At 44.8% G+C, this 13,830-nt stretch overlaps 1 protein-coding gene and 1 pseudogene across 1 annotated transcript; both read right to left on the reverse strand.

Moving 5' to 3' along the window:
* Positions 1 to 1,938, reverse strand: part of LOC149662138 (large subunit ribosomal RNA) — a 4,399-nt pseudogene extending 2,461 nt beyond the window's left edge.
* Positions 1,939 to 5,081: 3,143 nt separating this feature from the next.
* On the reverse strand, positions 5,082 to 6,647 carry LOC149662139 (uncharacterized). The gene has a single exon (XM_089842279.1). It carries the CDS (start codon positions 6,645 to 6,647, stop codon positions 5,082 to 5,084), a length of 1,566 nt encoding a protein of 521 aa, XP_089698405.1.
* Positions 6,648 to 13,830: the final 7,183 nt, after the last annotated feature.

Genomic DNA, 13,830 nt, shown 5'->3' on the forward strand with positions numbered 1-13,830 from the left:
GCGTAAAAACATGTCAAACCAGTTTCATAAATTGCGTATGGATTTTCAGCGTCCCCTCAACGGCCATCAGGCAGACCAATTGCTGCTGGTGGATAGAAAGGCCAAGTAAAGCAGAAACAGTCCTATTGAGGGAGCAAAATTCTCCGCGCGCAGAAACAACAAACGCTTCAACGCGAACCGAGGGGTGGTCAGGGAAGTCGGCGCGAAGCTTGGCAAGAAACGCTGGTTGAGAATAATAAGACTGCTTCTGCTTATAATGGTGCACCAATGAGCTAGGCGTTTCCCACGGAACCGTCACGTCAACGACGACGAGTTCGCCGTCCCGGAGGAAGATTAGATCGGGCTTACGAACAGCGCCGTCCGAATAAACCAACCTGGGTTCTTTATGAACCACAAAGCTAGCCGACCGACCCTGACTACATAGGAAATTGACAATCTTGTCGTGACGCGCAATTCGAGAAGCGTGGGATCTAGGGCAACGCTGAGAAATGTGGGATAAACTTTCCACGCGGCCACACCCCCCACGGCAGAGACGGTCACCCCGAAAGGAGGGGGCACCACGACATGGTAAGAGGTTCAGAAATGTCTTCACAAGTTTTTGGTACATAAAGCCCCTCGACACCAGAGCGCACCGGCGAAGCCATGCATGGGAAATGGACTGCTCACCGGAATTAAGTCCAGCGCCATAAACTGTGGCCTCCAGGGAATCCCTCCAAAAGCGTGAGACCGCAAATTTTTCAGGGACTATAGGGGACAAAAACTTGATCAAACGGGCCAAGGCCTTATCGAACGAAGGTAGGGTGTAAAACGCCTGAACCGCAGGGGCGGCATTGGCACGCAAATTCACCAAGCGGTTGTACGTATGCAAAGGAATGGAAAACCTAGCGGACATAAGACCGAGACCCCCGTCTAGACAAGAAGCGAAAAAGAATGCGACCGGCGAATAATGGGGAAGTGCTAAGGTCTGTCGAACGAAGGACTTAGTAAGCCTATCAAATGCCTCCAATGAGCCGATGGTGAAGGGACTCATCGTCAACAAGTGAATGAACCTGGGCAGAAGATAGGTTCGCAACATAGAAATCTTCTGGTGCGGCTTAAGGCCGGATTTACAAAGATGGTCCAGACCGGTCTTGTACGAGGAGAAATGCGCGAGGCCCACGCCATTCGGCGAAAAAGAGGGACCCAAGTAATCCAGAAAGGCGTCAAAGTGAACCGAAGGAATCAAGGACTCACCAATACGAAAAACGGGATCCTGAACCAAGAGCAAACGCTTTCGCTTCCCATCTTTCCGCCAAACCAATGATCGCGATTTAGAGGCGTTGAGATGAAGGGAGCGGTCACCGAAGAACGACAAAGTAATACGGAGGAGTTCACGCATACTATGCTCTGATGTAGCTAAAAGCACAGTGTCATCGGCGAAGCCCAGCGCGTTCACCAGCGACCGGCCAACAGACGCCCCGATGAAAGTGGGAAGCGAATCGAATAACTCATCCATGACCGCATTGAAGAGGATGGGAGACATGGGGTCCCCCTGTTTCACTCCGCGCGTGACGGGGAAGAGAGTCATAGTTACTCCCGCCGTTTACCCGCGCTTGGTTGAATTTGTTCACTTTGACATTCAGAGCACTGGGCAGAAATCACATTGCGTCAACACCGATCAACGGCCATCGCAATGCTTTGTTTTAATTAGACAGTCGGATTCCCCTGGTCCGTGCCAGTTCTGAGTTGGCTGTTAGTTGCCGACCGAAACGGTCGCGCCAGGCACGAGACCCAGCACGCCGCGCAGCTGAAATATTCCACGGGAAGGCCCCGACGCTGGTCCGGGCTCAACCAAACCGTTAATGAAATGTGTGTTCGGAGTAGAAATAACTGCCTTCCGATCGGACAGGTAACTTTTAATTAGTAAGAATAAATTTTTGGGGCAGTTCTTTTGGTGTAGGGATCGAAGAATGCTGGGAATCCAAAGGGAATCAAAAGCACCTTCTATATCAGGGAGATGATGGAAGTATGGAGACCGTCTCTCCAGTTGTCACGGATAAAAGAGTCCACCCTAGCCAGAGCCAGGGTAGTGGATTTACCAGACCGAAACCCGTACTGACGGGGGTCCAACAGAGATTTAGATTCAAGATGGAAGTTGAGTCGATCAGTTATTAATTTATCAAAAATTTTCTATAAGGATTCCGGAAGACATAGTGGACGGTAAGAGCGTGCACAAGTTGGATCTTTGTTTGGTTTGTTTAGTAGTAAAAGTTTGGATGTTTTCCAAGCTAGTGGGAAGTAGGAGAGCCGAAGGCAGCTGTTGAAGAGTGTGAGTAAGATATCAGGACGAACAGTATTTAAACGCTGAACGACCTCCATTGGCAAAGCCGAAAGACCAACTGCTTTATTAAGAGGCATGGTACGCACAACTTCTTCAATCTCCGCTAAGGTGAAAGCAGAATCGTCAGGGGTACAAGGTGGGACTAAAACGCTACATCGAACTTGAGAATGGTAAGGTAGGTCAGTAGCCGTGGTATCGGGAGGAAAGAGGGTGTCAGTTATTACTGTGAGGGTTTCATTAATAGAAGCAGTCAGCGTTCCGTCAGGTTGTTTGATTGCGGAAAGGGTAGTGGGACACTTTAAACGATGAGCCGAGATTTTGTACCGGAGTGTGAAAGGGTTGAGGGAAGTGACTTCAGAGCAGAAGGATTCCCATGAACGCTTTTTAGCGTGCTTGATGGCCAGTTTAAATTGCGCGAGATCGCGCTTGTACGCTAAGGTATACGAGAGTCGCAGGTCAGGATCAGTGCACCGCTGAGAACGGCGGCGTAAAGCATGAACCTTTTTTCTTTGGATGTGCAAGGACTGGGACCACCAAGGAACGGTTTTGTGATTAGGTGACGTCGACTTGCGGCGTAGATTCGCATCACACAAAGAGAGTAAACGGTCCTGTAGATCGTCTACGAAAGAATCGATAAGTTCTGGAGTAAGCAACGAAGGCACGTGGACATCTGCAAAGAGGGCACTAGTAGCTTCCTGAAAGGAAAGCCAGTCTACTTCCTTGAGGCAATAACCTGGACGAGGTGAGTTCGTGGCAGGTGTAGTGTTAAAGTCGAACATAATTAACCTATGATCAGAGAGTGACTCGCTACTTGAAATACGCCAGTTTCTAATGAAATCCATGACGTCAGATGTTGAAAACGTAAGGTCGATAAAACTAGAGCCATGGCCATCAAAAGTAGGTCCATAGGTAGGGTCATTATAAAGGAACAAATCTCGGCCATTGATAAGATCAGACGTTAGTAATCCACGTTGGTTAGTAGAGGGTGAACCCCACATGGAATGTTTAGCGTTAAAATCGCCAGCAAAGATCATCTTATGCGTACCAAAGCGACTCATAATGCAATTGAGAGTTTCCAAGAATGATTCATAATCGCAGGTAGGTGTAGCATAAACACAAGTAACTCGAATAACAGAGCCACTGCATCTCAGCTCAACCGTGAGGATGTCACTGCTGCTGAAAAGTAGAGAGAGACCGTGACCCAAGGATTAGGTGGAACAATCGGTTGAGCAGGAGGCAAAGGAAGAGAATCCTCTGCCACCTGGCGAACTTCAGAGAGGGCGGAAAGAGTTTCTTTGAGCAGACCCTTAGTCTCGCCCATTGTGGTGCGGGAAGACAAAGCTTGAGATGGGAGAGACTGTGTTTCTCTCAATTGTAATCGGAGTTGCGTACGGTCGTCGTACATAAGGCTTAATTTAGCGGTAAGGGCCTTTACCTCAGTTACGAGACGTTGGTCACAATCGAACTGTTCGTAAAGGCAGTCTTTAACATTAGACGCCCAACGCCGAACTTTATGGGCTTCGGCCGCCGAAAAAACGAGCGCCTTGAGCAGAAACAATATCCTCTAAAGTAGAGTCAAAACGGGAACAATCAGGCCCAGAAATGCCACACGGAAGATCTTCGAAAAAATCATCCGAATGTTGAATAACGTCTCGTGTGCAGTCCGCCAGGTTAACGGTAGCCTCAGAGGCGTTAGTGGTGTTTAAATCTATGTCTGTATCCATGGTCAAAAATTAAAAAGAAATCGGCCTTACCCGACAGTAGCTGCCGCATTTAAACCCCGCCTGCAGCACGGGGTGGTCAACCGGGGACAAAAAACATGTCCCACGGCCTTTGCGAAAGCACCGGATCCTCCCAATCAATCCTCCAGGCCTCCAGTCAGCTGGGCGAACCATACCCCCGGTTACTTCCGGGGCATCCACCCCGGAGACCTCTTCCTGGGATCCTGAAAGGAGATCACCGGCACCACGCGGGTTGCCCCCCGAAGACCATAGGGGCTCACCTGTGCGGATATTCTGGCCAGGACAGCCGGAATCCGAAGAAACCGCCAAACTAGACATGCAGGGCGCCCGCAGTGCCACGACCCCTGGGCGCTTGCCGGCTCGACCAAAGCCGGCAGCCCGCGCGCTGGGGAAACCCCGGCCGAATAGGACTTCGGATCTCATCCTAAACGGCCCCCTGCATGTCCCAGCCCTGGCATCCCTCCGCACAAAAGGGAAACACTAATGCATCTCCACGGTGACCAACTGGCATGTGTAACACTACCAGCAACGCCCACCGCTTCCTCAATGCAACTGACACCTTACTTAGTGAGAGCAAGGCGCGGCAAGTTTTAAACGGACTATTGCCAAAGTCCGAAACCTCAACAGAGGGTGGGTACACTTATTCTGGCACCTCCACGATGACCAACCGGCATGAGTAACTCTACCGGCAACGCTCAACGCTTCTCTGGTGCACGCAAGCCCTCGCCACCACGTCAAGGTGGTACCCATGGGAGGGAGTAGATAGGGACATAGTTTTATGATTATACTCTGCACCGTATTGGGTAATACATAACAGAGTTTTGTTTTGTTTATTGTTTGAGCGGATAAGAAAAGGTGCCTTATGCACACCCTTTAACAGCGTAGGACCCTAAATATTTTTTTTGGAAATAAAGAAAGATGCATGTATATATAAATAAATAAAGTAAATAAATAAATAAATAATGTAAACGAACGATAATGTCTCGAGGATGAAAATTGACAGCAGTGGCGGCCTTGATTTAAGGGGTGAGTGACAGCAAATCGAAGTTGGTGTCAATAAAATGCATGAGCTTCCGCAGGTGTTGAAGCGTGTTCCCATTAGTTAGAACTTTTTGAATAGTTCCGTCAAAAGTAGAGCGATTCAAGAAGCCTTCTGTGAGGGGACATTGCAGAATGTAGTGCCTGGCGTCGGCGATAACAGCACCGCACCCGCAAAACGGGTTGGGGTGATGACCGAGATCGTGAAGATATTGCGGGAATTTTCCGTGCCCGGTAAGAATTTGCGTCAGGTAGTAGTCCGCGCCAGGACCTTCAGTAGAGGGAAGTGGGTAGAATTCGTGCGTGAGTCGACCAGTGAGACCAGTTTCCCACAAATTTTGCCATGCATTGGTTGAAATTTTGTGCAGGTAAGGCTTTAAATAGTGACAGGAAGGCGCTATATATATTTGAGGAAAGGCAGTGCCATGGGCAGCTTCTTTAGCTGATTGATCAGCAAGTTCGTTGCCGTGATTTCCAGCATGGGCCTTAATCCACGATAGGCGGACTAAGGGCAAATTGTTTAGTGTGGACTTAATGGACTGGACCAAGTCGGTCGTGTTAGAGCGGTTACGAAGGGCGGTTATTGCAGAAAGACTATCGGTGTAGATGTGGACTGATTCGGTTATGCGATTTTCGACAATCCATCGGAGGGATTGGTGAATCGCAACGAGTTCTGCTATGTATATTGTGCATTCGTTGTTCAGGGTGAAGCGCCGACAGACGAGGGTACGAGAATCGTGGAAAACCACGAACGCGCAACCGACACCGTCATCGAAGCGGGAGCCGTCCGTATAAATTTCAAGACCAAGCCCAGTGGGGTCGTAAGCTCGACATGGAATCAATATTCTTTTTGCAGGATGAGCAGCAAACTTGGGGACTTCGGAAAGGTAAGTGTGTCTGGTTAGGGGTGTTGTAACGTGCATTGTATTTTCTTTCAGGTTGTAACTGCGAAAAACCGCGGCTTCTTCGCTAGCTACAAGATGAAGAGATAGGATACCGGTAAGGACTTGCAGAGCGGCCGTGGATGTCGTGCGATAAGAACGCGCCATGCGTTGAAGGCAAGCGCGTTGAATGGTGGTTAGACGACGGACTATTGCTGAGTTTTTGGTTGCTGGAAACCAAACACCACAAGCAAATAAAATCATGCGTTCCAGACCCTTTTTATACATGGATTTCAGAGCAAGGCATTGAACTCCCCAGGTCTTACGGGCTAGGGCGGCCATTTGTTGGAGAGAGACGGACACCTTGGAGTAGATTTCATGTAAATGGGGAAGGTAGGTCAATCCCTGGTCTATGGTAACACCTAGGAGACGGAGCTCTTTGGTATTAGGAATGTTGGTATTTCCCATATTATAAGTCGGGGGACGATCAGGTTTACATCCACTGCGAAAGAACGTGATGGCTTTGGACTTTGAGGGACTACAGCTGAGTTTATTTTTGATGCACCATTGATAAACGGAGGCCAAGAGTGTGTTTCCTTGACGTTCACAAACACTGCGAGAAGGGCCCCAGACGATGCAGTTGATATCGTCAGCGAAGCCCTGCATGTCGGTTTGAGGGATGTGAGGCGTTTGGAGCAAAGTGTCACAAACAACGTTCCACAATGTGGGACCAATACAGGAACCCTGTGGGACGCCTCGGGCTATCGGTTTAGTAATTGCGAAATTCGGAGTCGAGTAGATGGCAGTTCTGTCAGAGAGAAAACTGTTGATCAGCAGTTGATAGGGACAACGTTTATAATTATACTCTATACCGTAAATAGATACACAATATAGTTTGATTTAAATTAAGTGCAGTTCGGTAGAGGATGCATTATGCACATCCCCGTAGCGGGTTGACCTAGCCTTTTTTTTTAAATATATGTTATATAAAAATATTTACAGTTAAAAGTTCTAAATAGATAAATTAATTAAATAAATAATAATACATTAATAAATAAAATAAAATTAATATCGTTATAAATTAGGAAAGCATGGACAGTAAATCAAAATTTTTGACTATGAATTGCATAAGGTCCCGAAGGCGTCCAAGTATAATATCGTCAATTTCGAGATTCGTAATGGATTCCTGGAGGTTGGTACGGTTAATAAAGCCATCAGTTAGGGGGCAGTGCAAGATATAGTGCTCCGCATTAGCCACAGCAGCCCCACATGCACAGCATGGAGTGGGGAGATGTCCCAAGGGGAACAAATAGGGCGGGAATTTTCCATGTCCCGTAAGTATTTGGGAGAGATAGTAATCGGATCCAGGTCCGACTACCGAGACCTTCGGGAGGAGTTGATAAGTAAAACGACCTTTGGTATCAGCTGTCCAGAGTGATTGCCAATAGGTTAGAGAAATACTAAAAAGTTTGGACTTGAGCCAATTACGAGTTGGTGCTATCCGAATTTTGGGAAACAGATCACTATGAGCAGCTTCCTTTGCATAATTGTCGGCAAGTTCATTGCCATGTGTTCCGATATGAGCTTTTGTCCATGTTATGCGAACTAAAGGTAAACGGTAGACCAACTGCTGAATGGTGTGAACAAGGCGAGTGGTATTAACAGGCGAGCGTAAGGCGGTGATCGCGGATAAGCTGTCAGTAAAGATAATAACAGGTTCATTGATTTCGTGATTCAGCAACCAAACTAGAGATCGTTCAATAGCCACTAACTCAGCGATATATATTGTGCTTTCATTGTTAAGAGTAAAACGTCGTGCAACTAGTTCTTCGCTATTATAGAGTACAACAAATGCGCAGCCGACACCATCATCGAACCGCGAACCATCAGTGAAGATTTCCATGCCAAGTCCTGTTGGAGTACAGTCGTGACATGGAAGAGTTAGCCTGCGTGCTGGGTGGATCGTGTATTTCGGAACTTCAGTGAGGTAAGTGATATTGTCAAGGTGAGTATTTAGATGGAGGGTTTTTTCTTTCAGGTAGAAGCTACGGAAGACAGCCGCTTCCTGACTCGCAACAAGATGGAGGGGCAAGATACCGGTAAGTACCTGGAGTACAGAAGTAGATGTAGTGCGAAACGATCTTGCAATACGCAGAAGGCAAGCTCTTTGTATAATTTGGAGTCGTCGAACTATAGCAGAATTGTGGTTCGCTGGAAACCAAACTCCGCAGCCGTATAAAATTAATCGTTCAATTCCACGTTTATAGATAGCCTTGAGGGCAGAACCCTGAACACCCCATGTCTTCCGGGCAATAACACAAATTTGCTGAACGTAAATTGAGACTTTGGAACTAACTTCTTCTAAATGCGGGAGATACGTAAGGCCTTGGTCCAAAATAACACCAAGGAGTTTTCAACTGAGATTATTATAAACGAACAGGTCAAGGACGTACGCCTAGGCCCTATCGTTAAATATTTCTCCGAAAACACGCCACTGCCACCTACCTCAAAAGCCGATGAAGCTCTGCTTCCTAAGTGTCAATTAATATACGGTGTTCTACATCGCCTCCCTAGTCCTCTAGCCCCGCTACTCCCTAATTTCAAAATTTGGGTACCCAGCGCATTGAAAAAGGTAGTTCTTCAACTGAACCATGATATCCGTGCTGCCGGTCATTTAGGTAATTTAAAAACCCTGCGGCGCATGCGGGAACGCTATATTTGGGACGGGATGACCCGCGATGTTAAAGAATACGTCGCCTCATGCGAGGCTTGTCAGAAGCACAAACCTGTGCAGCGACTTCCGGCCGGACTGATGAAGTCCGCCGCTATAACCGACGCCTGGACCGTAGTGTCAATTGACCTTAAAGGCCCTTATACCCCGAGCAGGCGCGGGATCACACAGTTATTAGTCGTCACCGATATGATGACGAAGTGGGTGGAAATATTTCCTTTACGCCGTGCGACCACCAGGGCAATTGTTAACATACTCGTTGACCAAGTTTTCACTAGGTTTGGCCTCCCTGTAACAATTGTGAGTGATAATGGTCGTCAATTTGTATCCAAGATAATGACGGATACCTTAAAATTATTGGGTGTACGCAATCGGTTCACGTCGTTTTATTCTCCTCAGTCAAATCAAACCGAGAGAATAAATCGCACGTTGTCCACTATGATTGCTACGTATGTAGGCGACAACCACAGGGATTGGGATGTGGGCATTCACCAATATGCTATGGCTCTTAGAACCTCAGTTCACGAGTCAACGGGCTTCACCCCAGCATACCTTAATTTTGGTCGTGAATTACGTTCCCCCGCCGATGTAGGCACCCCCATCAATCCTGATGACGCACTAGATCCCGCTAAGATTAGCTTACACGCTCTTTCAATCAAAAAGGTTGTCGATGACGCCCAAGCGCAAGCGCAAGAAAATATTGAAGCGCAGCAAAGCCGGCAGGCACCATATTATAATTCACGTCACCGTGACGTTGAATTTGAGGTCGGACAAATGGTATTAAAACGCACTCACTTCTTATCTAAGGCCAGCGCCAACTTTTCTCAAAAACTGGCACCGCGTAGTGATGGGCCTTATGTAATTGCTCAAAAACTGTCCCCATTGACTTATAGGCTTAAGGGTATGAAATCAAACAGAGTTTTTAAGGGTACATTCCATATCCGTGACCTCAAACCTTTCGTCGAGCGAAATGCCGACAATTCCGGGGAACAATCGGTCGATACAGACCCTAAGATTGATCCTAGGGTGAACAACTCTCCAACTGTTGTGAATAATTCCAATGTTAGTCGACCCGTGCGGTCATTAAGCATTTGTAGTGAAGCCTCATCTGATGATGGTCATAATGAACAAATTGCCTCTAGAAAGCGTAGCCTTCGGCCACGCGACCCCAGAACTGGTAGGGTCAAATATTAATTTTATTTGAGAGAGGGTCTCTCACCTGACCATAGTGTCTAATTTTTCCTCTGGGAGAGGGTCTCTCGATGGACGGACCTTAGTGTCCACGATTATTAACGTTATTAATTTGTTTAATTGATAGTTCTTTTCTTGTAAACCATGACTGGTCTAGCTAGCCTTCATGTTTGTGCATATTTTGATATCCCATGTTCTATTTGTTTCACTAACTTAATGCTAGTGTAAATTTAATGTTTAACTTAATGCTAGTGTAAATTTAATGTTTCACTTAATTTTAGTGTAACTTTAGTGTTTAACTTAATGTTAGTGTCAATTTAATGTTTAACTTAATGTTTACTTTATATTTTGTTTAGTTATGGTCATTTGCCTTGTTTCACATAGTGAATATGATTTTTTTTATTTCTCATTCACGAAATTTTTTTTGTGCTTCACTTGATGATTTTGTTTTGATTACTTTGTTTTCATTTCAACTTGTTATTAATAGTTACTTCACGTAATACTCTTGTGGTTCTCACCTCGATGGTCGTTCACATAATTTTTTGGTTGTTATGTAGTTTTCTTGTGACTCTCAACTCATTCCACTGTTGTGTTTTATTTTATTGTTGTGACTCGCTTTTGTCTTGTGCCATTCCCTGTTGCGAACCTTTTTTTTGAGCTTCATTCTGGACTTTTTCCTACCGGTTGAGCGAGGGCGCTCAACATTAAGTCGGGGGGAATTGTAACGGTAGGGCTGACTTATGTCCGACCCCTCGACAATCGCGCGTATGGCCGATCCCTCGGCATTTATAACGGTAGGGCTGACTTATGTCCGACCCCTCGACAATCGCGGATATGGCCGATCCCTCGGCTATGGAAAAGTTCGCCTAACACCTAACACGATGGATGGAAGACCCACGTCACGGGCAAAACCCCAGGCTTGCCCCACGGGTCTCGAAAAAGAAAGAGAGAGCGTAAACTTTAAAAAAAAGAGGAGTCGAGATCGAGAGCGCCTCGTGAGCAGGTACTTGGTACCACTAGCCATGAACTTTATAAAAAGACTGGACTAATAATTTGTGCGTGTGTTCGCGGCTTAAAAATAAAGACGCGGCCAATAAGACCAAACGTTACCACGAGGGTGATCACCCATGAACAAGCGCAAGGAGGAAAGCAGAACAACAGAGACAATTTGAGTATCTTTATTATTAATTATAAATTGTATTACCGAGAGTCCACAAGATTGAATGGTTTAAGATTAAATATTGCAATGACCAAATTAAGTTTCTCTAATTTAAGTTTAGTATTCATTAATAGTAGGAAACGTGTCAACGTTCTCTCTTTGTGGTTTATTCAGCCTGTAACGTACAGCGTACCTGTGTCGGAAATAAGCTAAAGTTTTCCGTCCCTTTACTCTACGTTATTGTGTCACGGGTGTCAAACCGTTTTCTGCTATTTTTACCTCTCCGAGTGACGTATGTCACGGAGAGGTTCTAATTTCGACGTGTCTGTCTGTGTGTGTCTGTGTGTCTGTCTGTTGTTATTGACTTACACCCCAGGGGACCGCGTTCGCAGTTTTCAAATCGGAGAAAACGTTTTCCCAAATTCCGGACCGCATTTACAGTTTCCGAAAATTTGGATTCCACTTACCATAGCAATTATCCATTACCAGTCTTTACCCACTGGCTTCTATAGTCCACCATCATTGGGGCTCTTTTTCCATGCCACATGGACACCAGTCTGTACACACTGGCTTCTACACACCACCATTTTGTGGTCTTTGTCCATCCCACTTGGACACCAGTCTGTACACACTGGCTTCTACACACCACCATCTTCTGGTCTTTGTCCATCCCACACGGACACCAGTCTGTAAACACTGGCTTCTAATCCCCACCATCTTCTGGTCTTTGTCCATCCAACATGGACACCAGTCTGTACACGCTGGTTTCTACACACCACCATCTTCTGGTCATTTTTTTTGTCCATCCCACATGGACAACAGTCTGCGCACCTGGCTTCTACTCCATCATCATCCTTAAGGTTAAGACATACGCGGCGATCGGCCAGGGTTACGAGAAACGTCTGGCCTCCCAATGGTGGGGCTTCCACCAAAGGTTCACGCAACTGCGCTGTTCTTATCCATAGCTGCGATTCGAAACCCTTATATACTACCTATTTGAGTAAGGCAAAGCAACCGGCGTATGCTTCATTTCAAACGCCAATATTAGTCAAGTCTCTCAAGAATGTTTAATTGTTCTTTTTTAAAACGATGTAACGTTCAATAAGGCGAATAACTAACGAAGAAAATATTAAATATTAATTATATTTATTTTAATATTTAAGATAATGTTGTTTCTCAATTCTAAATTAATACGGAAAGAGTTAAAAAGCGGTCTATGTTTTGTCTGTGTGTGTCCGTCCGTTGTTACGCTAGTGCGCTGCGTTAGAAGTTCGTTTTGTTTTGATGTGTAAAGAAATCCTACAGAACCATAATATTCCCTTTATCCTTAATATAAAGTGAATATGTGGAAAAATTTTCGTAATTATGATGCATTTAGTACTTTTGTAGCTTTAAAGCTCTGTTTCATTTTGATATTCCAAAGACTTTTTTTAATATTATTATTTGAAATGGCTGTTTATATATTACTTAAGCTATACTACATCTGTATATAGAATAATCCTTGGCTTAGTGATTTCATGAAGAAAGCTAAGTTCTAGACTCCGGCGGGTGTATCTAGTATTATCGGCAATAAGCTTAGTGAAATAAAGAGTAAATAATTGAGGCCTGAGGCGAAGTAAAGTTTGGGTTTTGATTTTCGTGTCTGAAAGGAAGAGACATCAACGGTTCACAGTGAGCCGAAAGTTAAATACACTCTTAAATAATCAGGTTAAGATTTTAGCAGAAGGAAAGATCATGGTGGCGATTAGATTAGTAGGACTGAGCTACAGAGTTTTTATTCTCTTTATGGTGCGCATTGACTATCAGTGCGTCTAGCTACAATTTAGCTTTGGCATTATTTAGCGTTAACACTCATGTTGGCAAACTAAGAATATTGTTGAGGTGAGACGAGACGATAGTGTTTACACTGCTAACTAGTTGTGAATGTAGCTATCAGAATATAGGGTAAACAGCTGAAGCGTAGACTTCATTTGCTGTTCTTTTTGCCATTGACTGATTTCCATGTGTCCAAGATTTATCCTTATTGGATGTAAAATGTCGTCTGCTTTACTGTATATTCGCTATGCTTGGAATACTGCTTCAATATTTCGTAAATTTTTACTTCAAAAAAGAGAAATAATTCCATATCTAGGTAAATAACTTTGTAGTTGTAGACCTCTTGACTCGGAGAGGTAATATTTTGGTTTTCCCAACTTGTTTTTAGTTCAGTTGTTAGGCTTGGTAGTTCTCACTCTATCAGTTTTGTTTTATTTAATTAATTAATTAAGTGTATCGGCTTCAAAAAATTTAGAAAGCTTGAAATTAAATATGCCCCCAACGAAACGAAAGTATCGCGCGTATTTGTGGTCAGACAGTAATTTAATACCGCGCAGATCACTGGTGCAATATAAAAAAGGACTGAAAACCTCAATAAATTGCATGGACCATAAGAAGAATGTTAGCTTGGAGTCGTCCTATTCAGATACCGAGTCTCAATCTGAACAGGAAAGCGACAATGGGAATAACGAAACTCATACGGAAATTGACCCTAGTTCTTGCAACTTGGATCATGCCATCGAAGATGAAAATTATGAATTATCCATAAATGAACCGCATGTAGACGATTTAAAGTAATTATCTATTTTTCAGCTTTTAGAATTGGTGGAAATTCCCAATATGTAGTTTTCTAATTACATTTTATACCCTGATTTTTAGAAATATTAACAAAAGTAATGTAGAAAGTAATTCAGATCTCTCATCTGAGTATTCCAGTGACTCTGACAAGGAAC

Source organism: Phalangium opilio, unplaced genomic scaffold (genome assembly GCF_054372755.1).
Source record: "Phalangium opilio isolate 3A_F unplaced genomic scaffold, DU_Popi_V2 ptg000063l_1, whole genome shotgun sequence".
Taxonomy (NCBI): Eukaryota; Metazoa; Arthropoda; class Arachnida; order Opiliones; family Phalangiidae; genus Phalangium; species Phalangium opilio.